The 26,171-nt window shown below is 51.1% G+C and overlaps 1 protein-coding gene across 1 annotated transcript in view; it reads right to left on the bottom strand.

The window, feature by feature from the left end:
* Positions 1-4,797: 4,797 nt before the first annotated feature.
* MN1 (MN1 proto-oncogene, transcriptional regulator) overlaps positions 4,798-26,171 on the bottom strand; it is a 108,967-nt gene continuing 87,593 nt past the window's right edge. Inside the window, exon 2 of the mRNA XM_035340156.1 lies at positions 4,798-7,205. Within this exon, the coding sequence (XP_035196047.1) occupies positions 7,018-7,205 (188 nt within the window). The 3' untranslated portion in view covers positions 4,798-7,017. The remainder of the gene's footprint in view (positions 7,206-26,171) is intronic.

Raw genomic sequence — 26,171 nt, 5'->3', positions numbered from 1 at the left:
CCACAAGAGCTTTCTGATGGTTAATTGCTGGCACACTCTCACTGAAAACATGAAACACCCCCTGACAAGCCGTGTGATTTATTACTGCCCACTGCAAAACGGAACAAAATCAATTGGCTATTACCTCACTTAGCGAAGGCTTGTCACCGCCTGGGAGCAGGGTGTTAAAAATAAAAGCCAGGCACGGCCCCGGCAGCGAGCCCCTGAGCTGGGGCCGCTCCACCTGCTCCGCAGCAGATAACACCGGGCTGTGCCGGAGACGGGCTTTGCTTTCCCTAATCATCGCAGCGCGGATGCACCACGAGCTTATTCCTGCTTTGTGGTTATTAATTATACAGATGTCATCGCAAGTGCCGTGTACAGTAAATTTCGCGAGAGATGCAGAGCAATGACAGAATATTTGTTTATGACAGAAACGTATCCCATAATTAATCAAATTCATTTGACCCTTTCCTGACCAGGCAGCTCTCCCTCTGTACTGGGAAGCCAGGCAAAGCCTGCCATCACACAGGCTGTGCAGAGCTGCGCGAGCTCTGCAGGGCATGGTTTACTTGCTGGCAGTTAGGAAGTGGCCAGCACGAGCTCCAGGGACAGGGGCATTTTGCCCATGTGTCTACGCGCAATGAAGCACGATTTTATTTGGCTGTTACCGTGTCGCAGAGGAGACAACACCAGTGTGTCCACCAAAGGCTGCTCAACACCCACACTGTGGCAGCGCTGATGCAGCCCGCCTCCATGTGGCATTTCCAACAAAAACTGGCGGCTTCCAAGAACGCAGGGAAACCCACACATTGCCCTGGAAAACCTACCAGACAGAAAGCCACTCTAACAGAAATCCGCCTTTATTTCCCCATTACCAGGTCTTTTCCTTAGCAGGAAAAGGGAGGGAGACAGAAGACTATTTCCACAGAAGCAGCTGAGTTCAGTAAGAGATCCTTGTGCCAGCAGGATCTGGCACAACCAGGGGACGCTGCCACTTCTTTGGTGACTGCAGCCAATGTTTGTGAAAGTGCTCTGCACCCATCCAGCTCCAGCGACATTGTAATTGTGGACAAGACGCAGAGCCATAGGAGAGGAGTTGGGGGCACCACTCCTGCGGACACTTCTATGGTCACTTGGTGCACAGTCAGTATCAGGGACTGTGCCCTGGTACACGCAGGCTCAGCCTGTGGGGCTTTGGTGGCAGTGCACATCTGCTGAGGAGCTGGCCAGAAATGGCTGATGCACATTTACATGGTATTTCAGAAACTGAATGGTGCCTCTCCTTGCATTTCATCGCCTTTGTTTCATTCCCAAATCACTTGCAGGCTCTTCCAGTCATAGCAGGGAGATGCTCCTCCCATGAAGCTCCGAACTGTGCAGAGCATAAAGAGGCTGCATTATTTATAGACTCCAGATAGATATTTCACACGCGGTCCATCCCATTCCCAGCATTCCCTCCATTCACAGATCATTAAGTAGCACTTGCTGACATATAAGGCAATGCAAGTGGAGTGGTTAACTTTGAATATTGCCATCCATCCCAGTGTTAAATGAGATTCAGAAAGTAATTGTCCAAAGAGACGGGGCAGCATTTGCCCTGCCAAATAACGCTTAGCTCAGAGCATCCACAAAGGCACCCAGCAATAATGTTATCGCAGGGGCGCCGGGCTGCACGACCCTGCTGGCTGCCCCGCGCCACCTGTTCCCCGCTGGCAGCACCGCGTGCAGGACACAAAGGCTGGCCGGGGCCCATTAGCATCACTGTGCTGAGCCGAGAGGGTTCTCCTCCCCTCTGGGCTCTCTGCTGCTCGGTGATTTTCCTCACAGAACAAAAATCCTCCAAGAACTTTGGAGGGGCACAATGCAGACAGGGCTTCCCAAAGAAGCCTTAGGAGCAAATCCAGTCCCTGACTGGTTTAACATGGAGCCTGGTTATCATGAGAAGGGGACTCTGCCATCACCTCGCTCACAGGTGGGTGTGTAGGCTCAGCAGCATTTCCCTTGGCTGCCACAGAGGGTTTTGAACCCCTGCGATGTCTATGTCCCCTGCCACAGGAACAGAGTCTGCAGCCAGGCTGCCTGGAGCCAGCAGCCCTGCAGCCAGACCCAACCTTCTCTGGGCAGAGGGAAATGCTCCCAGCTGGAAGCTCCTTGCTGCCACATCCCTGCCTGTGGGGAGGAGGAAGATCAGCTGGTATGTCTGTGCCCATCCGTAGGCAGCTTGGAGTAGCCCAGCAGAGACAATGGCAGGACAAGGCTGTGGAGACATCTGTATCTGATCCAGAAAATGTTTTGGCTTCAAAATAGCAGCAGAGAGAGAAACAATTTATTTATTTATTTATTTATTTATTTATTTATTTTAAATGAGCGTGAACGCAGAAAGATCTGGGAGGCGTTCACAGACTGTAGCAGAGAACTTTGGAAAATGAAGGCATAGGGCTTACATCCCCAGGTAGCCTGCCGTGTTTGGCAGCATGTTGTCACTACGCGGGCATTTACCTGGGTGCTCGGGGAGCCAGGCACAGCCCTGAGCTCTCTCATGCCACACCTGCGGGCTCCTGCAGCAGCATCAGGTCAAAGACGTGACCACACCGAAGGGTGGCACTTGGCTGACACTCTTCTCTGTGGCATTGCCAGCATGCATCCAACGCCGCACACACAGCGCGCGGAGGTGCTGGTCCCACGGCAGGCTGGGCGCTGCTGGCCCGTCCCCAGCGCAGCACCAGAGGAGCTGCCCCTGCGCCCTGGGGTTTGTGCAACCTCACAGCAGCACCAGGCAGGTGCAGGGAGAGGCGGCAGCGGTGCCGGCAGCTGTGGCTGCATGGCAGGCTTGGTCCGTTCAGCAGGCGAGAAGGATCTGTGTCGTCCCTTGAGTTCCTGCTGTTAAAACCTCGCCAAGGAGAAAATAGCAGAGATTTTGAGGTCTGCAGCAGAACTCCTGCATCCCCATCCCAAAGGCAGCTGCCCCCAACAGTGCCACAGAGCCATGCAAGCTTCACCAGGCAGAGCAGGCCTCCCTGCTGCCGTTCACAGGACATTTCGTGTTATCCTGGACAGTTACTTTAAGTTTGGGGACCCGACACAGCTGTGGACCCTGCTCAGATTTCCTCTGCTAAGGCTAATGCTGTTGATTAGGGCAAATGCCCCAGCCCCTGCAAACCAGGCAGCAGGCACTCGGCGCGAGGTGTGCTGGTGCACGTCAGGTTCACAGCGGCACAGCGGCGTGTGCTGCCAGCAGAGTTGCAGCTTGTCCAACGCTCAGCTAAAAGTCACCTCACGCCGCAGCACTTCCATTTCAGTCCATAGCTCTGTGTGCTGCAGCCACAGGAACAGAGGGGCCAGTGGAAAATGGGGCTCTGAGCTCATGCATCTTATTTTAGCTCTCCATCCTCTCTGGAAGCTATCTCAGGCATGTTTTGGGAATATAGCAGGTATTTTTATGAGTGGGATTTGCAAGGGTATTTTCATCTTAGTCTTGGAGACAGCTGGGCCCGCTGCCAGACTTAGGGAGCACAGAGGCAGAGGCAAGAAACATAAAACTAGCGAGAGGTAGGTTTCCTACTGGGGCTTATATTTAGCAGCGAGGAGCAGGAACACTTTAAAATGTCCTCGTGCTCTCCGTGCCACAGTGTCCCCTCAGCTAGGTCACAGGGGCCAACCTTGACCCAGGCCAGGAACAGCAACAGGAACATGTCCCCGCTGGTGGCACTCGTCCGGCCCGGTGCACCTGGCACCGCCAGCCCGGCCAGGCAGGGCTGAGACCCAGGCTGCCCTCGGGACCAGCTGACGCCGGCGTGGCACATGCAGGGGCGAGCCAGCCGTCACCCACGTGCCGGGTGAGCACTGCCACCAGGAAGCTGCACGCTGTGCTTGCCGCACACACAGTGCTCCTGCAGGCAAGGAGCGCTGAAATGCTCTGGGCGGGCTCGTCTCCGATGCTGCTACCACAGCCGGTCAGCGCTGGCAGCAGCGCAGCACAGTGCTGTATGCCACACGTGGGCCGTCGTACCCAGCTGGCCACACGGCTTCCACGTGCTGCGTGCCCTCACTGCATGCATCAGCCCTGGGCAGGGGATGCTTGTCAGAGCACTGGGGACAGGCTCAGGGTGCAGTGAACAGATAAATAACAACACCGGTGGAAAGCCTTGGAAGGGGCTGTCAACCAGCCCCACTCCTTCAGAATTGTATCCCAAAACCACACAAGGCAGGCTGCCACCATGACCTGTGCACGGCCCAGGGACAGGAGGGCAGCAGGAGCTACCTCCTGCACTATACCCGAGGCGAGGACTGCCCCCCAGGGATGGCAGCTCACCCCCTTCCCTCCCCATCCCCATCAACCACACTTCAAGTGCTGGGCTCTGGCCACATTCGTGCTTGAGGAGTGGGCATACATGGGAACACCCCAAGCCCTGTAAGTGGGGGTGCAGAACAGCAGCTGGCACCGGACCTGGAGCTCCTCTCGTCAAGGGGAGGCCAACAAGTGGTGTAACCCCCACCAGGAAGCCAGGTGGGGCCAGGAGCCCACCCTGGCACAGGGCATGGCCGGGTGCCCTAGGGCAGGGCCACCAGCCCAGTGGCAGATGATAAGTGATGGCCAAGCCGGGGCCGTGCAGCCCGGGGAGAAGCACGACCTTGTGGTGACATGGGCGCGCCGGGAACACGAGACGAGCAGCTGCGCGGTGCTTGGCGGGGGGCCGGGGGCTGCTGAGGGCCAGCGCGCAGCCGCTCCGAGCCGGCGAGCAGAGCTAGCATTCTGCAAAAACAAAATGCCTTCCCAGGGAAGGGAGGAAAAAAAAAACAGAAGTCATTTAGTCATTTTTGTTTTTAAAGCATCTTTATTTTGTTCATTTTTAATTGAATTTTTATGCTTGTTTCACTGAAAACGGACAGACTTTGAAATACCATGTGTTCCCCTCCCCTCCACCCAGAGAGGGACAATAACCAGGAGGCAGAGAAAGGAAAACAAGTTTCCTTTCATGCATTTTTTTTTAATACATCCTAAGTGTACCGTCATGCCCACACCCAACGCAACAGAACATGCCATGCACTGGGGTCCCTGCAGGCACTCACTGCTCTTGCTGTCTCCTCATGAGCCTCCTGCAGCACAGGAGGCCCACTCGGGCCTCACACAGGACCTCAGCAAGCCATGGCTTCAGCAGGAGCAGAAGGCGGTGGTGGCCTTCAGTCCAGTTCTTCAAGAGCTCAAAGGAAGGGCTGTTGACATGTGAAAGCAACGATTGCTCCACAAAGCCCTTGTTCCTGCTGCCTGTCTCCAGGACCACACCACGCAGGGAGGAGGTGGCAGCCAGGAGGAATGTCCTCCTCCTGGCCATGCTGACAGAGCTCATTTTGAGAGCACGCTGGGATGGATTCTACAGCAGACCACTGCCATTAAATGCTGGCTTCCTCTTCTTCTAACCTGGATCAACTCTCCTCGTATTTATCCTTGCATCTTCTATGCTGGTCTGTCAAACAGCATACAGCATCTTCAGTGAAGTCGTGGAGGAAACAAAGTGACTTTTCTAAGAGGAGGTCCTTTCCTTCCTGTTAGCACCATTCAGGTGCATTCAGCCACGACCTCATGGCTTAAAGGCTGCTCATGGCAGTAGGAAAAAGCACTGCTGATACTCGGATTTAAGCACACACATTTTGCCTAATGCAGCTGCCTGGTTCTTAAGCACTTGCTTCATTATGAGATCATTCATAGGCAGCCATTACGGAGAGTGAATTGTGTTTGTCTCCCTTGGAAGGACTGCTCCAAACAAGCCAACATGGAAGAGGCAAGCACCAGTACCTGGACAGGCACTGCCCAGCCTGCAGATGGGTAAGCTTCCGCTGGGCCAGGGAGGGCTACCTTCACCTCTGGACTAGTCCTAGAAAACAACCCAGGGCCACACAGCCTGAGCAGACATGTCTTAGGGCAGGCAGCCTTTCCTGCAGCGCTCTTCTTGTTGCCTCCTTCAGCAGGCTGCAAAAACAAGGCCCCTGCCTGTGAGCCCCGGGTCAGATCCTGCTGCAGCTCGGCCCTTGCACAGAGCACATGGTGCTCCACCATTTCGGTGACCAACCTCTGAATGTGAAATGGTGGCAGGCACAGCTGCACCCATCAGTGGCAGCCATCGTGTGCAAATCTACTGATTACATCTCAGTTGTCATGCCACTCAGTGAGAAGCGAAGCTAAATTAGAGCAACTAATTGCACCTCTCTTTGAAACAATCAGGATGACAAATCAGTGGTAATCTCTTCAGTTCTAGAGGAAAGCTATTGCTGCTCACTTACAAGGATTAATCAGCTTTTCATCAGTGTTATTATACCAATGCTGCCTCAGGAAGAGCCCCAAGGCCACGCTGGCTGGGCTCATACCACAGGGACACCGAGGCTTGCAGGTTCCGGCAGAGATGGGAGCACTGCAAGTCTGCCCTCACTCCCAGCCCTTGGCTGCTTGGCCAGGCTGCAGGCAGCTCACGTCAACCTTCACACAGCAGGCAGGAGGTCCTGCCTGGCATGTGGCAGGCATTGTGCCAAGCCAAGCACCAACAGACCAGGGGACAGGGCCTCAGGCGCTAAGGCAGCCCCATGCTCAGCACAACCGGCAGCAGGGGAGATGGGTAACAACTACCTTAGAGCCTGAGTGGGAGTGGGAGCGGAGCCCAGGGAGGTTTTTGCTGATGCCGCCACCCCATCTGCACCATTGCTGTGGATAAGGAGAGGGTCCTCCTCTCAGGAAGGGCTGGTCAGCATCTCCAGCCACACTGAAGTTCTGCGCTTTGCACCCTTTCTCCAGAAAATGTCTTTGGGAGACAATCTCTATAAAAGCGACTGGCTGGTGGTTTTCATGCAACTAAATCAGCCCTCCCAGTGTGGCACTAGTCCCCAGTATACCTTCCACAAAGATATGTACACCCCACCTCACTCTCTGTCAGCATGGCCATGGTGCACCTGCCTGTGGGCAAAGGCTAGCTGAAACTCTTGTCCATTCTGCCTCCCGCTGGGAGCCGGCTGGATCTAGCAGGTGTCTGGGCTTCGTGCTCTTGCTTAGGTGCAGGTCAGTGCCGCTGCCAGCGACCCGGCCCAGTGCAGCAGCTCTGAGTGGGAGGCTGCCCAGCTGTGTGCTGGAAGATGATCCTTGGAGTCCAGCAGACAGTCGGCAACAAGGCCAGCATGGTGCTGCTTGGGGACACTGTCTGAGAGGGCATCCACGTGGCTCTGGGTCGAATCACAGCCTGCAAGGGAGGGAGAGAAGACTGGATTAGCAAAACTCAACGAGTTACAAATGCCCAGCTAACAGCAGTGTACTGTGGCTTCAGACCCAGTGGCTGCAGACAAGCTGATGTTAAGGGGCCCTGGACCATGGCCCTACTGCAGCATCTTCCATGAAAAAAATAAAAATAACAATCAGACTGTAGCCAATTGCTAGGGGACCGTAAAGGGTCTTGAGTCTGTGCTGGGATCCCAATGCATGCATGCCAGTGCACCAGAACCCACAACAGTTCAACACAGCTCTCCTACTGTGCACAATAGTTCTGTGCCAGCTCGGTTAAGTTACAGCATTTAGAATGCACCATAAAAATGCAATGATGCACTTGAGTTGCATAAAGATCTAACTCATGCAGGAGAAAGGGCTCTTGATGTTTCCCCATGGCAGGCTTTTTAGGGTACATTATGAAAGCTAATACCATGGATGGAGAGTGAATAGGAAGGTAAGCAGGCCAGGTGGCATAACCCTCAAAAACAAACAAACAAACAAACAAACAAACAAAAACCTTTAAATTAAAACTGCTGAAAAATGTAAAAGAAAATGGAAATCTGCAATAAAAGCCTGCTACCGAAGAAACCTCTAACACGCTTATATATTGTAAACATACACTACATAGCATAATTGTAACTTCACTTTCCCACTGACACACATGTGCACATACAAAGCATAACATGAACATAAAATACTGTAGAGAAAATCTATGTAATCTTCATGTATAGATACAGAAAGCATCCAGACAATTAATTTCTCCTAGTGGATTCATAGCTATCCTTAAAAACAGAGCTCTCCAACTCATTGTCTTTCATGCCAGAACAATTACAACTAATTCTCCCCTTTCCTCCCCTCTCCAATACCAAACTCACTCCTACCTGACTTATTAGAATTTGCCTTTCTGCTGCTGGGGTGCTGAGGCACAGTTTATTCTGTGGCACATTAAACTGCCCACAAAAGACAGCGTGATGAAGAAGGTGGGTTACAAAGCACTGTATCAGCTCTGCTCCAGATGGATTCTCTGCAGATCCCGTTTGCAGCTTTACTTGGGCCAAGTTAATTAGAAATGCCTGTAAGTCAGAGCATCGTTCTCACATGTGATCACGGGGAGTTTCCCAGTATATTTTGTAATCAGGGCTCATAAAAACAGTCCTTCCCTCATGTGCTGCTGCTGTTGCCCATAACAAAGACATTTGAGATCAAAGGAAAGGGTTAACCCCCATGCAGTCGCTGCATTGAGTCTTGGAGGTCTGAATGCTGCCAACTCCTGAAAAATGGCCACCAGGCAAGCTGCTGAGAATAATCAGAATAAGATTGGAAGGTGTCCACATCAATCAATCACTTGTTGACAGATGACTGGAAGCCCCCACTGTGACCGTGGACAGCTGACCAACTCGCAGCTTAAGCTGAAGTCTAACATTAGACTGTTTGTTTCGTGTGGGTGGCTTATGCGTTATGACCTTAATAGTCAATCAATCTTGCAATGAGCAGTCTGTCTGGCAGAAACATTAATTATCCATACTATTCATGCATTGAAAAGCTTTATCTTCAAAAACTCAGCATCTCTTAGGGAAGAATAACAGAACAGAGAGCAAGAAAATAAGCCCAGCCTCAGCTCCTGGATGGGAACAGGACAGTGTGGAGAAGCTCCTGGGACTGATGCAGCCCCAGCCCGACCACAGGCCAGGACCCAGGGCAGTGCTTGGCCTTTGCTTTCATTCTGGTACCTATTCAGAGAGCTCAGAGGCTGCTGCTGGAATCAGTGCCAAGAGGAAGACGAGGGGGAGAGATATAAAAGGACAACAAACACACATCAATTAAACCTTGCAAGCTGTTAGTCACACTAGTTAATAAGTTCTTTCTATCTGTAAAGTGCTCTTGGTGACAAATCCTTTAACTGGCACTCAGAGCGTTATTATGGCTTTCAAGATGCCTCTGCCTTTCATGTGCAGCTTCTTGTACACATGTGAGTGCTCCCTGTTGCGCAGTCTGTTTACACTAGTTGTGAGAAGACATCATCAAAGCAAACTGAAAGCAACACTAAATGCTTGAGAAAAACAGAATTCATTCACTGCTGCCTGCTCTGAAATCGCCTTTCACTTGGTTTAGTGGCAGCTGTCGCCACAGACTGCAGCAGGAGGATATGGGGAGACAGGCTGCTGCAGCTGGTGCTTGGCCTCTGGAAGCACCCAGCTCCCGGCACAGAGCAGGGACCAGGGCCCTTCCTGCAGGCTGCGAGGAAAGGAGCCACATCTCTGGCAACCAGGAGCGAGCTTCTCATGCCAGAGCTCTGGTGGGCTGCACAGCAGAGCTGGGCTTGGTTGGGGACAAGGCGCAGCCCCTGAGCCTGGGGACTGTGCAGTAGCGAGCCCCCCAGGATGCGGGGCAGGACGAACTCCCTGCCTGCCTTCCTGCATGCCCTGCCACGGGCACTTTTTGTTCCTTTCCATCAGCCTCCTGTCCTCACCCCATCGCCACACCCCAGCCATTCCTATGCCACAGGGGGCCTGGAGGATGGCGTGGGCTTTGTTCCAAAGAGCTAAAATAAGGGAAAGCATTGAGCAAGGTGAATGAAGGAGAAGAGGGAACGGCCTCCACACAGGGGTCTGCAAGGCAGCGTGGGGCAGCCAGCAGAGGACATCCTGAACTGCTGCGATCTGGTGAAGCAGGAAGGGAGCAGTGCAGCTGCTGGAGCCACTTGCACAAGGCAGGATACCAGGTCCTGCCCAGCTCTTGCCTCTCTCCAGCTTTATTAAGCTCTTCAACAGCCACTGCAGGGGAAAGAGAGCCAGGACATCAGACAGGTATGGGCCAGGTTACCTATTTGCTATTTCAGAGCAAGGCGTCCCTACAGGGCATGATGTCGGGAGCCAGCTGTGGTGCCAGGACACGTCCCATTCGTCTGTTGCAGCCAAGCTATGCTGCCCTTCTCCTCCCCTCCTGCAGCTGGTGCCCACAGCCCCAGTCAACCCCCCTCTAGCATGGGGCTGGTCTAACACAGGACCAGGAGTGGCAGAAGGGCCACGTGTGCAATACCGCACAGTGCACCCTGCATGCTCCCAGTGCAGGTGTGAGCACTCTTCATTAATCCCTCATAGTTGAGGAGTCCAAACATTGGAAACATAATACCACAAGCTAAAGATTTGCCCATTCTGCCCAGAGACAGTAGAGGCATTACTGCATGCATGATCTTCCCCCATTGCCAAATGCTCTTCCCTCTGACAGCAGAGGAGGCCAAGACTCCATGCCTGCACCCTGCCCCGGATGGATGGTCCCCAGTGAACATCATGTGGGTACCCCACAGGACAGGAGGCAGAAGCACCTTCAATACCAGCACCACAACCAGAGGTAGGGCAGGTTTTTGCTCAGGCAAGGAGCAATAAGAAGTTGGGTCCAACAGCACCCTACATAGCACAAAACCAGAGTAAGCTCTGGGTAGAGCAATGTGGGATGTGCACCCATGGATAAACGTACTGGCACGGAGGAGGCTGGGGATCCCCAGCCCTGACCGCCATGCCCAGGGCCAGCAGCTACACAGACAGAACACAGCTTCATGGGATGCCACAAAGAAAACCATCTTCTGTTCAGTCAAAGTCAAAGCAATTAGGCCTCAGCAACGTTAGATTAAAAAAGAGACAGCTAATCAGAGACCGTCCATAATCTTTCACACTCAGGCTGCCAAAGCAGGCCACAATTCAGCAGGCCTTGTCTGGACTGATTATATTTCCTGAAAAATGAACAGTAACTCTTGTGTAGATGCAAGTTATGTTTCTGCAAACTCTCTTCTGCACAAATTAAAGTATTCATCACCTTAATAAACATTAATGGGGAATGGTCATTTATTAAACTCAAAAAGATACACACCCTCAAAGCAATCGTTTCAGATTTGGTATCCAACACACAACACAATCTCAGAGCAAATCAGAGCTGGTGGGTGCTTGATGCCCAGGCGGCCTCGCTCCCCACCGCCAGGCAGCTCTGCCTGCGGTCAGAGCTGTGTTCAAGCTTCTGCATGGAACACCCACCACTTCATGTCACAGGGTGCCTCCCGTGCAAGCAGCTACACTAACGGTGAGCATGGCCCCTGGCCTCCCAAAACACGCAGCCTTGCACCTCTGTATTTAACTGAGATGAACATGCCACAGCCTGCGTGGTGCTGACGGGTACAGTTCAGTGACGTGCCGCACCTGGCATTTGTGTGGCTCCTCACGCAGCTTGCTCCAGGGGGCCTCCTCCACATGCCTCTCCAAATACATGACAACGAGCACGGCTCCATAGGCACTGCCTGCCCCAGAGCCACATGCGGCTGGGGCAGGACCGCTGCCTTAAGCGGAGGAGGGCTCAGAGGCAGGCTGCACAGCTCCCCGGCACAAGGTTGCATCTGGGAAAGCCCTGATGGGCCCACAACTGGCAGGTTACTGCAGAGCCTGCTCCTCCCAAACCGGGCAGGAGAAAGCCCTCTTCTCCCCACAGGAATCGCAGGGACTAAGTAAGGGGCCATGCAGCCAAGAAGTGGGATTGTAGCAAGAGCATTTGGGAAGGTTCCAGGCTATCAGTTGCATGAGATAATGTTAGATCTCATGCCCCAAAAGATCCTCCGTGCAACCTTGTCTCCTTAAGCTGGCTCAGGGCTTCACTGCTGGTGTCAAGTGGCAACTTTCTGGATTTTGACCTTGCTGGAATTTGCTCCTTGGAGGGGGAAACCAGTCCATAAAGTTCCCATTAGTATAAAAGCAGATGTAAGCACTTTGTTGGCAGAGTTCAGCAGCAGGGAAGCCTGCAGTTGATCAGTTCTGCCTCACTGGTCACTGCAGTCAACAGGAATTACTACAGAGAATTTCTGTGCCCCTTCTCCTAAAGCCCACCCCTCTCTAAAAAAAAAAAAAAAAAAAGATTTAAAGAAACCAGCCAAGCTCAGGCACCACTCCAATATAATGCAATAAATCTGTGTGATTCATGCAGAGGGGAGTTGCACCCCATCCAGGAACAGCCAGCAGGAGAGCAGCACAATTTTGTTTATTGTATGAAACAAATCTAACCATGGGGACTGGATGCTACTTAATAGAAGGATCAAGCAGCTCTGGGAGGTGTTTGTGCTGAGTGATTCCAAGTGCAATCAAGGTATGTGTGGGTAGGAGCTAGCACTGACATGTGGTACTGCCTTTCCACAGGAGAGCAAAAAGCTTACACTCCTGGATTTTCCATAGTTCATTAACATCATCTTCTGCTTTTCAAGGGCATTTTGGACACAGGGGCGGCAGCCAGGCACAGTGTTCAGCCCAGCTCACCCTCCTGGGCTGAGCACAGCTCCGTGCTGGGCCATCGGCCCCAACAGGCACTGTGCCGGGCCTGCAGGACTGCAGCACAGAGCTGATGAGAGGAGACAAGAGAAAAAGAAAAAAAGACAACAGGATTTGGTAATAATGGCACGCTCTCACTGACATGCTGCGGCTGATGGTGCTTCCCTTACAGGGCCCACCAGCAGCAGACAGGACTCGGCTCCCTGCCTGCCGGCAGCAGCAGGGCACGCACTGCAGTTGCAGCTCCAGATCTGTTGCTGCCATCTCCATCCACATTATACTGAAAATCAGCACCAACTGACCTGGTTCCAACTAGTTTTGCTTTATGATTAACACTCTCTGGGCCCCTATTCACTCTGTTATTCTCACCAAATTAAAGAGCAGTCCCGGATCCTTGTTAGATTTGCTCACACTTGAGCAGTGTCATGTGGTCAGTAGCCCATGGCAATACACTAAATTAAAGACCTAATGCAGAATCCACCTACAAGCCTGACAACTAATGAATCGAAGGCTCCAGGCCCCAGAGGACCTGCACTGGGATGAAGCCACTCCACACTGAGCTAGAGCCCAAGTACAGTCCCTGGGCTGTCATTCAGACAGAAGAGTTGATTAATTTTATTCACCACAGGACACGCCAACAGCAGCATCTCCTTCAGCCGGCCGCTGGACAGCCGGGCAGCACAGCTCCCCACACCCCATTATCGCGCACGGTAGGAGCAGGGAAACGCTCCCCGCTTGGTTTCAATTAACAGCACTTGAGGCCCGTGCATGGAAAAACGGACCCTCTTGTTCCTAATGAACACAAGTGCCTCTGCCTGCCCCCAGTGAGACACACGCTGCCATCTGCCCAGCACCGTGCTGACACCGGCCTCGGCTCGGCCATCCCCGCCGGGTACACTGCCCGCAGCGCCACTCCTCCTCCACGGCCCCACGGGCACCAAACCGCAGAGCGCGGCTGTCCCACATCCATCCCCACCCTACGGGCTGGTTCCGCTGCCCGTGGGCATCCCTGAGCGCTGGCATGAGAGGATGAGACCCGACAGCTCTCACGTGGGCTCACAAAGGCCCTCTCCCTCCCTCACATCAGCAGCCAGGCAAGCACTGGATGTAAACACTGGGGCCAAAGCAGCAGCCATCAATTTTGCTCTGAAACATTTCAGGTTGAGCTCTAGTCTGGAAAGGTTCAGCCTGTTGTATCAGACAGCTTCAGCCCTGCAAAGGTCAGGGCTGTTTTGGTAAGGAAATGTTTGCTGAAACCCTTCCCCTCCCCCACATTCCTGCTCTCAGCTCCACACATACTCACACTGCTCCAGCCTAAAGAAATGGAAAAAATACCAGAACGTGGTGTTCCTCTTCACAGAAAGCATGCCTGCATCCGAAGGTCAAAAAAGTCAAAGGGGCTGCACAGCCATCCAATGATGTGGTGCACACAGAGCTGCTTTTAGCATTAGTGCTTTTGTTGTTTTGGTTTGGTTGGTTTATTTTTGACTTCTCTCACGCCAAACTTGAGTAAGTCCTCCTCCCAGTGAACAGCCAGGTGAGCCCAGTACCAAACCAGTGGTGAAGAACAGCTCAAGCTCCCAGCCAACCCTTTGCTGCCCTTCAAACACTGGCAGCCTGGCAATCGCTGCTCCTGCAGCCAAGCATCTTGGGGCTGCCAGGTGTTGGGGAAATCCAAACCGCGATGCCCAGAGAGTACACCCACCACAAGCTATGTAAGAGAACAGTTAGAAATATCTCTCCAGAGAGCACCATTCCCGAGACGGGGGTGGACGGGAGGCAGAAGCAGCAGCAATGCAGCAGCCAGCAGCGTGCTGCAGCTCCACTGGGTGCTGCCCATCTTCAGCACAGGAGCACAGGCACAGGGTCTGCAAGGGTGGATGTTCAAGTCCAACCTGGTTTGAATGCTTGAACTGTTTTAAATGCTTACACTGCATATAAAACACCTCCGAGGATCCAGGTCTCACCCAAACACAGGATCTCAGCCCTGCCGTGCAGTGCAGGCACTGGCACCTGTAATGGCAGGTGGCCTTTTGGACACCAGCCCTGCTGGAGCCCCACTGCCTTTGCTGGACCCCCTTGTCAGGAAAAAGGGTGCTAGCGAGCATCCACAGCTGGGCACAGACCTCTCCTCACTGCTACCAGCCTAGTTCCCAAAGAGGCAATCACTATTTTACAACAGGCAGCTCTACTGAATGTTTCTCATTGACAAAAGTAGCTATTTATATGACACTTATAAATGTGTGTACACAATGGACTCAGGAAAGCTCTATGTCTAAATACTGTCAACACTGACAACATTTTTATTATACTAGTAAATAATTTGTTTTGTTGCTGCTTAATTGGGAATCAATATACTTCCTATGTTTAATTACGTTCCCTATTTCAGAATGGTTGGGATCGGTTGGTAGTCTTTACCCTACAGAGATTAGGGACTTTGTATTTAGGATGCAGAGAGCACAGCGACTGCCCATAGGAGAAAACAGCCCCATTAAAGAAACGGGCATAGTTAGCAGGATCATTATTAACTATAAACAATCCTCACGAAGAAAGGTCACAAGCACACTTACCCTTTCCGATCTGTAAACAACCAATTATTCAGCTCATCAAACAAAATAATGCACAAGTATTTACATGTGTGGTGGTTGTGCATGCAAGTGTGTGTGCTCAGGTGCAGCTGTCATTGCTATTAGAAGCCCCATGTTGGGACATCTCTGTGTGCAGAATCTGGATGGGGTAGCCCAACACACAAGTGACAGACGAGCCCCCCTCCTCTGGCTGCAAAGCCCCCACATCAAGGGAAGACAGCTGGCCAACCGATGCAGCAAAACCAGGTACCATATCAAAGTCGGTGCTTGCTGGCAGACCGCAGCATCGCGGCTCTATCTGGGGGCAGGGACTCACATCGAGCAGCGTGCAAATGGACTGGATATAAATAATAATATCCTGCGCTGTCTCAGAGACAGCTGTGTGGTAACTCTTGCAATTACTTGCTTGTAAATGGCAACCTTTACATGTGCTTGACTCGTGACATCTTTACGCGCTCCATCTCCAGAGAGCTCCTCGGGCACAGCTTGGAGGAGCAGCCTCCCACTGGGGCCCTGGCACTGCTCCCACCCTAGCCAGAGCTGGGCTGGGCAGGACACTGCTGTGCCAAAGGCTCTCGCCTCGCCCAGCTGTGGCACAGGGCAGAGGCTCTGTGCTTGCCCCAGGTGCCCCAGCTCTCCTGGGAGCCCACCCAAACCTCCTGCCCTGGAGATGGTGACCAACAGCCAGGCACACGCTGCCACAGCCACCACCTCCTGCGTGGGATTTGCTCATGGACCTAAGTCCGACTCCTCATCTCCAAAGTATGCGTGCACATCTTTGGCACAAGGAGAAGAGCAATATACTCCTTCTCCTTGGCTGCCTCAGCACGTGGCTATAAAAAAAGTAGCCACCTGAAAACCTGCACAGTTCTATGGACATGGCACAAAACAGAGAGAAGGCTCCACAGTACACCTCCAAAACCCTGGAACAGCAGTGGGCTCTGCAGACATGTGGCTCAGTCACCCAAAAGCAGGTACACAGCGATGGAGCTCAGAGCTAGGACCAGACACCAGAAACTGGAGAGGCAGAAGGCTGGAAAGCCCTGTGCTGTGCTTTATCATTGCCTCAGCTCCCAGCTACGCAGAAGCATGGAGTCAGGCTGCAAGCTTCCATCTCCTCTCTATTACTGGCAATCAATTCATTCCCAGTGTGTGAGGATGAGGGGAGCAAGGAGAAGCACTTCAGGCTGAAACGCACTTATTTGATGCTGGTGTACAACCTACCAGACCAACATTTCTCCATCTGGATAAAGCATGATCACTTCTGTAAAGCAAGTGATCAAACTGCACCGGTGCTCAAACTGCATTTTGGCATTATTTTTTTTCCTAGACAGACTTCAATCTCATTAATTTTAAGACACTCTAAGCTCTCTTTAGCTGTCTCTAACATAATTCTCCTAACTTAAGATACACTAGATTGAAGTAGCCGATCCCATTCATAATTGTATATATGGCCAGCAATTCAAATTCACTTCCCCTGATTTAATGTCCTATTTGTATTCTATCAATAAATGAAGTTCTCAGGACCACACTTAAATGGAAGGAGCACTATGCTCTGATAGCCAAAGCCAGCAAAAAATATTCATCACCAAACCAAAATGCCTTGTAGTATATGATTCCTTGACTTATTGTTCTCTCCTCTTCACTGCACTTGAATATTAAATGTTGTATTAATAGCTCACTCTTAATTATCCATGAGTAATGTACTACAACCAGGAAATTAATGGAGGGAAGCACCACAAAAATGGAAAAAAAAAAAAAAAAAAAAAAAAAAAAACCCTCACTATCCCTGATACATTTTCAAACAGCTTGTGAAAGAAAGGGAGGCACACACAGAGCTTTGAACACAACCAGATAAAAGACCAGCTGCTGGGGAGGGACCCACTGTTGAACCCTGCGTGAGTGTGACTCCACGCCCCAGGAGAATTGCTGACCGTGGGAAGGAGACTAAGCAGGGGTCTGATAAGGATGATATATAAAATCAGACGTGGCCCAGAGAAGGGAGAGCAGGAGCTACCATTTCTCTGTCCTGAAGCCAAAGGAGGAAGAGATGATGAGTGAAGCCCAAGTGGGAAATTCTGAACTGCTAAGCAAGGCTTTTCCATAAACATGTAATTCAGCTCAGGACTTTACTGCAGAAAGGTGCTGAGATCCAAGCTTGAGAAGACTCATAAAGGACAGGATGTTTTTATGGGTAACATGGGTTCTCAGAAATAAACGTTACAGCTAACAGACACCACACCCCTTGCCATCACGGTTTAACTTGCTCCCTAAGGGCACAGGAGGATGTCATTCCCCTCCCCAGCCCTGGGCCCCTGCCTTCACAGAGGCTGGACCCAGTGGGACGGATCCTTGGCACTCCTTGGTTCCCAGGTTTCACCAGAGCACACATCCCATGGGCAGGTGGGCCACAGGCGGAGGTGGTGGATCAGAAAGGTCCGAGGGTGGGAGCACCTGTCCCTTCCCATCCACCAGCTCCCACCAGGACACAGCACACACCATGGACAATTTGAAAAGACAACCCAGCTGCTGATCAACCAGTGCATGTCTCATGATGCTTCATGCCACTAACATCACAGTGCAAAGGGAAACACCTCAGACAGCCATGAACGTGGCTTCACTGAGCGGAAGACACGGGCTGCTATTCCCCTTTGCAGTAAAAATGCAGCCAAGCCTAGGCATCAGCAACCTCCTGCAGCAAGCACAGCATCACTGCTCTTGCTGCAGGCTCTGCCAAGCCTGAGGCAACAGTGCAGCAGCTCCTGCCATGTCATTTTGAGACCGTGCACCTGCGCAGGCTGGCGTGCTTTGAACCTGGAGATGCTGATTGGAGTTAGCCCACATAAATACCGCAATAGGTGCCAGCTGCTGATGCAAGCCTCAAATCAACTCACTCATGCTTGGAAATTGAGCCCTGTGAGAGACGTCACCACTGAAATATACACACAGCATGGGCTGAATATATCATCACTCTCAATGTATTGATCTACTTTGAGTGTATTTGGCTCCATAGGTCAAAATATGCCTGTACCATCAGCTGTACATCATGCAGAAGGTAATACACCTATTCTTCTTCCACCATCACCACAACCTCGATTCACAGGAGCATTTCAGGATCTGTGGAAGCAGAACCAAAGTTTTTTAAAGTGCAGTCTTGCTGGTAATGCTGCACGAGTAATAGGTACCACAAGGACAGCCAGAGAGCAAGAAGACAGACAGATTGACCCACAAGCAGCTAAGTTCTCAGACAGCTGAGAACAGTCTTACTGGGCTGTGTCTCTGCCTCACAAGACCAGATAGTAATGAAGAAGAAAGAGGAAGTAATATTCCTTTAACTCCATCCCTAGAAATATTGCCCAGGGGAGGAAAGCATTGCAAAAGTTGTGTGCACCCTAATGTAAAGCACAGGAATCACAGCTGTAGTACTCTGATCTGCTCCGAACTTTGTAAAGCTAATTTATTGAATTGTTCAGCACAGGGAAGGGAATTAGTTACTTTGTCTCTTACTCAATAAAGGCATTAAAAAATTAACAGGCCATTACTGAGTTTTCTTTGCGTTTTCTGCCTATTACAGTGTTATTTAATGACTCAGGGCTCAGCTCTGAACTTCGCATGCATCAGCCTCAAGTTTTCTCCCTCGCAGAGAGCTGGCATGGGCAGCCCCGCCGCAGGGCCAGGCACCCACTGCCGGCGCGTTTCGCAGGGCGGACGTCAGCGCGTGGAGGTGAGAAGTGCAGCAGCAGGTCCCTGCCAGTCACCTCAAGGGCAGCGCAGCTCCGGGGAGTCGCTCTGCCACAACACCCTCTGCAGAAGCCAGGGTCCTCTGTGGACAGCACGGGCTAAACAGCCCCACAGCAGGCTGCATTGTCCTGCACCCAAACGTGCACCATGCCACCTGGAGAGCATGTGCTGCCACGTGTCCCAGGAAAAGGCTGTGCCGCAAAGCCACAACACAGCACCTCATCCCACAGAGTACTGGGATGCTGTGGGACAGCGCCAGCACGACTTCTGCAAGGCAGCCACAGGCAGCTGCAGGCAGGGTGACCGCAGCATCCGCCTCCATGGGTGCAATCCCGGAGCTGCTCCAAAAGAGTGAAATGGTGAAGTGCCTAATTAAGTATGTGCCTCCTATTGCCAGAGCTCTGCAGCAGCCATGAATTATGCAGCGACTCACTTACATGTCAGCAGGATCACAATATTGATGAGTTATCCCGTGTGTAATCTGATAAAAACCAAGATAAACTCAGCAAAAATTGAGTGTAATATGATCCTTTCCTTTCAATAAACAATTTCCAGCACAGCGTTCGGATCGTCTCCACTGCACTCCTCTCTCCCTGGGCTCTCTTGTCACCTTAGGCAGCCTAACACAACGGCTCCTCAATATGGCCTAATACCGGAATGAATAAACAGCCAAGCTGGCTGCATTAACCTACAAGCTGTGAGACAGTGCTGGGTGTCTGTTAAACACTACCTGGGGGATATTTTCATGCCATATGGAATTAGAGGCTAGTGCTTTCAATAATGCCGGTGCATTCCACAAGGTCTGCTTTTTGGCATTTAGATTAATGCTGGAGACAGGGAGGAAGAAGTTGCCATGTCTCACACTGACTCCCTCTTCTCCGTCTGAACAAATGACGGATGGCAGAGTGCAACTCCCACTTGGAAATGCTTTCCAACACTCATTCAGACCCCAGGTCCTAACTCTGGCTTCCATAACAAGCTGACTGCTTTATAATCCTAGCCCAGATGCTTTCACTACCCTGGGAAAAGTAACTCAGGCTCCCTCCATTTGTTGAAATGCATCTTTACAAGAACTACCTTCTGGACCAGGGAAGATATTTGACTCCTCAGGCCATGTCTGGTCATCGGACCACGCAACGTGAGTAAAAGACTGAGGGCTCTGAGACAAGGACTCTTCTGCTTGCTCCAGCACTTCCTTGGTGTTGATGCATCGCAGGACCCTGCTCCTGCACACCCTGGACCTGTGGGACTTCCAAGCCCTCCCAGGGAAGGCACTACCCATCTGCATCACTGTTCCCGTTCACTGAGAAAGCCAAGCCCACTCCTCTTTAAAACAAACAAAATCACTAACACATTGAAATCATTTTCCTCATTTTGGGGACATTCATCTGCCTATCCTCAGCATATTCTCTTCCACAGTGCCCTCATACTGCCAGCTACAGGAACATAATGAAGCAACTTGTTCATTAACAAGAAACAGAAGTAAAACATGGTCAAGGAGGTTTGCATTGCTGCTCAGGAAATGGTGACCAGCATGGGAATACCGAGTGGCAAAGCAAGTGCTAGCAGTAAACGAGGGACTTGAGAATTTCACATGCACCATGTGAGAGCTGGGAATGGGCAAGGAAAGCCCACCACCAGCCGGTGCTGGCAGGTGCTGAGAGGAGAGGACTGCAAATAGGCTTGCCCAGCCTTCTCCTGAGGGGCACTCACTCAGAGCACAATAGCAAAGCTTCAAAAGCACAGCATTGCTATTTTTCTTATAACATAGTATTTAAAATAAAATTCTGGATATGAAATAAGAGAAAAACAGGAAAGCAGAAAGACAAGTAAAAGAATCACACTGGTAAGGCAAATGAAAGACAGGAAGGAGGGGATCTTCCTAAGCTAACAAGGCAACCACAGAAAAAAAAATAAAAATAAAAAAAATAAGGGACAGGAAACCTTGATGACTGACAAATGCAAAAGCTCCAGTATCAGAGCAAGTGTCCAGCTTGCAGCCCTGCTGCTCTCATCTCTAAACCTCTCTCCCAGCACGTGGAGGGCATCAACAGGGTGAAGCCCTGTCTGGAACACCTCTGGCAGCACAGGGCAGAAAACCCCTGGCAGCCGGCACCACACACAACTGAACCTGGCCTCTCCGTGCCCAGAATTTGCCGTGGTTCAGCCTGTGCTGTTACGGGAGGGGGCTGGATCCAGCTGGGTCCTCCTCACCCCAAGGTGGCTCTTCCTTTGTGCCCAGTGGCTCTGGCCCAGCAAGCGTGGAGAACCGCGGCACTGCACAAAGGGGCTCAGGGTGACCCTGCGCTGCTGCAGGGGTCCCTCAGCCCCACTGATAAGCCCGCTGGCAGGCACAAAGGGTGCTGCCTGCAGACGCGTCGTTCCACAGTTGTGTGTCAGTCTGTGAGAGAAAGGGGAAACTTTCACAGTTTTACTGCTTTTCAAATATTTTAATGCAAGCCATTTGGTGTAATATTTTTTAAAAATTGATACCAGCGTGAGCTACATGTGCATTAACAAACGTCTCTATATTAGTATAAATACAAGAAGCAGAAAAGCACAGTCTGACTCCTAATCCATATGGTTATTCCAAATAGATTGCATGGACTTAAACTTTGGCTTATTAGACTGGATCTTACATGTGGAAAGAATTAAAATGTTGGATTTACAGTGCAGGCTAATCAGAACATGTTTAACTTATGATGCCCCAAAAGACCCAGAAGGTCAAAACTCCCAGACACCTGGGAGCAGAATCTGATTCTGCTCACACTGGTGTAAACTGGACAGAACCAGCAGCGTGATGCTGGCTTTACCGTGGCATAAGCTAGGGCAGGATCTGACCTCCAGCACTCGAAGGCAAGCAAGCTGCAAAAAGGAAATACCTCATTTCCCACTGACTAGTCCATACAAGCTCAGAGACAATAGGGCCAAGTGTACGCTGTCGGCAGCATTCCCATATAGGAGGGCTGGCTAGCATTTGGGTTGCTTTGCTGTGAGTCTTCATATCTGAAAAAGCCATCAGCATGCCTGTTTCTTCACTTAGAATAAAAGGTCACTTCAGGGCTTTTCAGTTTTTGTTTTGTTTTGCTTTTCCTCCTCCAAACAAAAGAATAATTTTGATTTTTTTTATTTTATTTTAATTTTTTAAATACTTTGCCCTGAGATCACAGAAGCTGTTAAAAGTGAAGCATGATATCACTGTTAATGGAGCCAGAACTCATGGGAAGCTGGATATATGTTATTTACTTCTGCTAATTCATTTCTAGACAAAGCTGGACTCATCTCTGGTGCTTTAATACATGCGTTTCCACCAGCACAGATGTAAGAATACTGGACTCCCCCACCAAAGAGTCTCTCTTGTAACAGCCTGAGCCTCACCCCCTTTGTTTTTGCATAGATTTATTCCACTGATGTTGTTTCCATGTGAGTCAGTTGCCTTTTTATTACTTCTCTAACTACAACTTTCTCCAAAGTTGTCGGATTTCAGAACTTGGAGTGATGACAAAAGAATACTCTGATTCACCCACTTCCACACTGCTGCTCTGTCTGCTCTCGCTGTCTGACATCTCCCTACAGGTATCATTTCATACGTTGCCTCCAGGTTAGTTGTTACTCCGATTTTTTTTTTCCTATGAAAGCTAAATAGCTTGATTATGAGCACATTTTAGAGTAAAAGACTTCAAGAGAAGCATTCCGCTTTAGCTTCAAATTGGCTCCTTTCCAAAAGCTACCTTTGCTTCATCCTTTTACATGTAAGGAAATTGTTTATTACCAGCTTGAACAAACAGGCGCACTGTTAAAATGCCTCAGCAAGGCTGTCCTAAAACTGCACAGCCTTCATGATGAGATATTAACAACCGAAGTGAAAAAATCCATTTTAGCAACCTGTCTGCACACACACGTCACTTGGGCTGAGAGGCAACAAGGAAACATCCCATCCAGTGGGTCGGTGTGTTCAGCTGGTACAGAAGCATGTAACTGTTTGGCTCAGGAAGAGCTGCTCAGCTCTTAACAGCGGTATCTCCACTGCAGCTCAACAGAACACAAATTCTGAAAAGAGGAATTAGAAAACAGAGCTTTCTCTAAGAACCTCTTATTCTGGGGCTTTGGAAATCTGCACAAAGCTGCTGAGTCTGGGAGCACTAGGCTCTGCCACATGAGGTTATTTTCATCATCCTACTTAAAAAAAATAAGACGTGGTTGCTAGTCTCTGGCATTGCTTTGCTACAGGAAAAAATGCAGATTCTGTGCAGAAGTTTCACTGTGAGATCTTTTAAAAACTGTGTATTTCTTTTCCTTACTCCAACCAAATTGAAGCAAAACTGACCTGTCAGACCGTCTGAAAAGAATGAGAGAATTTGAGAAAAAACAGCTTCCAGTGATACCAGAGTTCACCATTCACATGCACCTTTACAACACAATTCTGATTTCAGTGCAAAGTGTCCTTTTTTCATTGTCACACCTGACTGTAGCAGAAAACATTCTGAAAGAGCACAGGGTGAAGGAAATCTCTCACAGGAAAGCCACGTCGGGCCAAGCCTCAGCTAGGACACCCTGTGTGCTGCAAAGTCAGCGGCACATGGGACGGATAAACCCACAAGGGAAGCAGAGCCAGAGTGGTGCCCAGCTGAATCACAGCGGAAACAACCCTGCTTCTTCCCGCAGGTCGCAAGACCCTGGCACGCACCCCACGAAGAGCATCAGCTCCAGAAGCTGCATGTGCAGATCTGCCCACAGCTCCAAGAGACACCTCACCACGGGGAGGGAGGCCAGCATCGACCAGTACAATCCCCGCAAAGGAGACACGGACAGGCGCAGCCCAGTGCATGGACAGCCTCGGGGGCACGAATCCTTCCACACAACCACCTCTCTGCTTTGCTGGCTTCCCCGGCTCACCCCCCTGCCAGCCCAGAGCGAAGCCCACCACCAGCCCCACCGTCTGGGCAGAGCCGCCGGTCCCCGCGCTGCCCTGTGCCCGCTGGGCAGCAGCAGTGCCAGAAGCGATGACACACAGGCCAGCACGGCTCCGTGCCACCACCAACCCGGCGGGTGCCATCGTTAATCAACGACACTCCCTCTCCTGGAGGGCCACTCAAGGCCTGCACAGAGGCAGGAGAGGAGAGGGTTTTAACGGCACCGCAGACCCTTTAATGATTACGTCAAGCGGCAAGTCATTTATTAGTCTCCTTAACTGCCAGAAAACATCAGCTGTGAAAGACCAGAGCACGGCGTTTAATGACTCCTTACATCTCCGGTGCCAGGACGTGAGCAGCATGCCAAGGGGTGGCCGACACACCAGCAGCCCCGAGCCAGGAGCCCATTCTGCAGCTACGAGAGGAAACACCTTACCTTTGCTGAAGGCAACGTCAGATTTGGCTGTCAAAAGAGACAATGAAATTTGAAAAAGGCTACAAATGAATAACCATGCTCAAGCCATTCACATCAGTACTGAAAACAGTTCTGCAAAAACACATATTAGGAAAACACCCTGCACTAACTGTGGCCCAACAGCCTCTTCCTCTCTCCAACCTCTCATTACTGAACACTGGAGAAAGACAAGGAGCGTGTTCACCTTTTGCATTTCAAGGAAATGATTAAACTGGGATCAGCTTTTCATCTTTCCCACAAAAAAGTGCTCTGTCATCTTGTGCCCATTCACCTACACGAAGACAAAATGACATCTCTGGCTAAAGGCCGACAGTTCTGCACCTCCTTGTCACTTTTAACAAGAAAATAATCCTGCAGAAACACTTGAAAAACAAATTGGTGTTGACACTCCTCATCTGCTAGGTACATTTTATGAAAGGAAAGAAATACTGCATTAGCGTTTGACCTCCTCACCTTTTTGACATTGGAAGAAAATAAAGAGAGAGGATCTCAAAAAAGCTGATGCTGGAATAACAAAATAATGAGAGCAGGCAGGCATTTCGAGTGTGGCAGCCCCCTGCGATGCAGCTGGGCCTGGACGAGGCACCCTGACGGCCACGCGAGGCAGAGGCACACAGAGCCCTGATGTGGCCGGGGGCTCCACGGCCCCCACCAGCCAGCTCGCCTGTAGAAGCGGCTGCCCAGAGATGTGCAGGAGTCCCACTAGCCAGAAAAGGAGCACTCAGGATGTCTCCAAAAGGATTTTAAATCCTGGAGATTAACCAGGCTCTGAATGAAGGGCCACAATCCCTCTGTGCCACCCAGCTGTTTCTTAGTGCCAGGCTTCACCTCCTCCCAGCAGGAGCCTGCTCCCGCACCACCCTCCGTGGCGTTACCTGGCTGCGCAGCACCGCAAGGCTGCTCGCGCCCACCGGAGGAGGCTGAGCTGTCCTGCTCTACACACTCATGAAAGACCCAGCATGCTTCAAGCTTCTGATTTCCATAGCTTACGGACAGGAACAAGAAGGCTTCCCCACTTCCAGCACTGCCAGCTGCCGCCTTCTGTCTGGGCATGGTGGCTTTCACCAAGTCACACTAACCCCATCACTTTTCCTCTGAGCAGAGGTTACCAAGAAATAAAACGGTGCTTTATCTTCTGAACAGCCAGATACTTTCTTCATGAATATGCTGCCAGCACAAGGCAAGCTTGCCCTTTGGACACAGGGCTCAGATGACTTTCCGTGTATTCAGGCACCAGATGGTCTCACTGCTTCCCCAGTATGGCTGGGTATAGTTCTGCTACTGCCATGACAGGCACAAGTCCTTGCCTGTAGGAGGTGGGGGCACTCCGAGGAACTTGCAGAAATATTTTCCCACCGGTAGCTGTCGGCCTGAGCTAATGCAACATGACACATATCTCACTATGAACAATGCACTGACATTCAAAGCCTGTTTGCCATGTTCCAAATCGTGCCATTGTCACTGGAGTGTGATCAGAGGCAGTAGGATACATTTCCCCTCTGAGCTTGTTTCAAGCACCCCTTTGAGATGCCTGTGCTGTGGAAGACCTGGCATTCCCTCTGCAAGACAGCTTTGTAAAAGGTAGTGTGGTGCCCATGGTAATGTCAGTTGGAAACAGGAGGGCAGGGAGCAAGGCAGCGCTGCCTGAACAAGGCAACTCCTGCAAAGCTGCTCTTCATTAGCGTACAGGCACAATGGCTGTGTCACGTCTTGCAAAGGACCAGGCTCCCACCACATCTGCCTTCATTCCTGGGAAGAGGCTGCTAAACGCAGGAGCAGGAATCACCCACTTGTGCCCAAGCATCCTCAGCCTAAAGACAACCCCTCCACTGCACCACACTCACGGAGGAGCAGCTCTCACGGCCACTGCTGCCGTGCTGCCAGAGCACTGGCACACACCACGTTGCTTGGCGCTGATGAGTC

This window comes from Oxyura jamaicensis, chromosome 15 (genome assembly GCF_011077185.1).
Source record: "Oxyura jamaicensis isolate SHBP4307 breed ruddy duck chromosome 15, BPBGC_Ojam_1.0, whole genome shotgun sequence".
Lineage (NCBI taxonomy): Eukaryota > Metazoa > Chordata > Aves > Anseriformes > Anatidae > Oxyura > Oxyura jamaicensis.
Note: the sequence above shows the minus strand (reverse complement) of the source record. Positions and strands in the feature narration are given on the sequence as shown.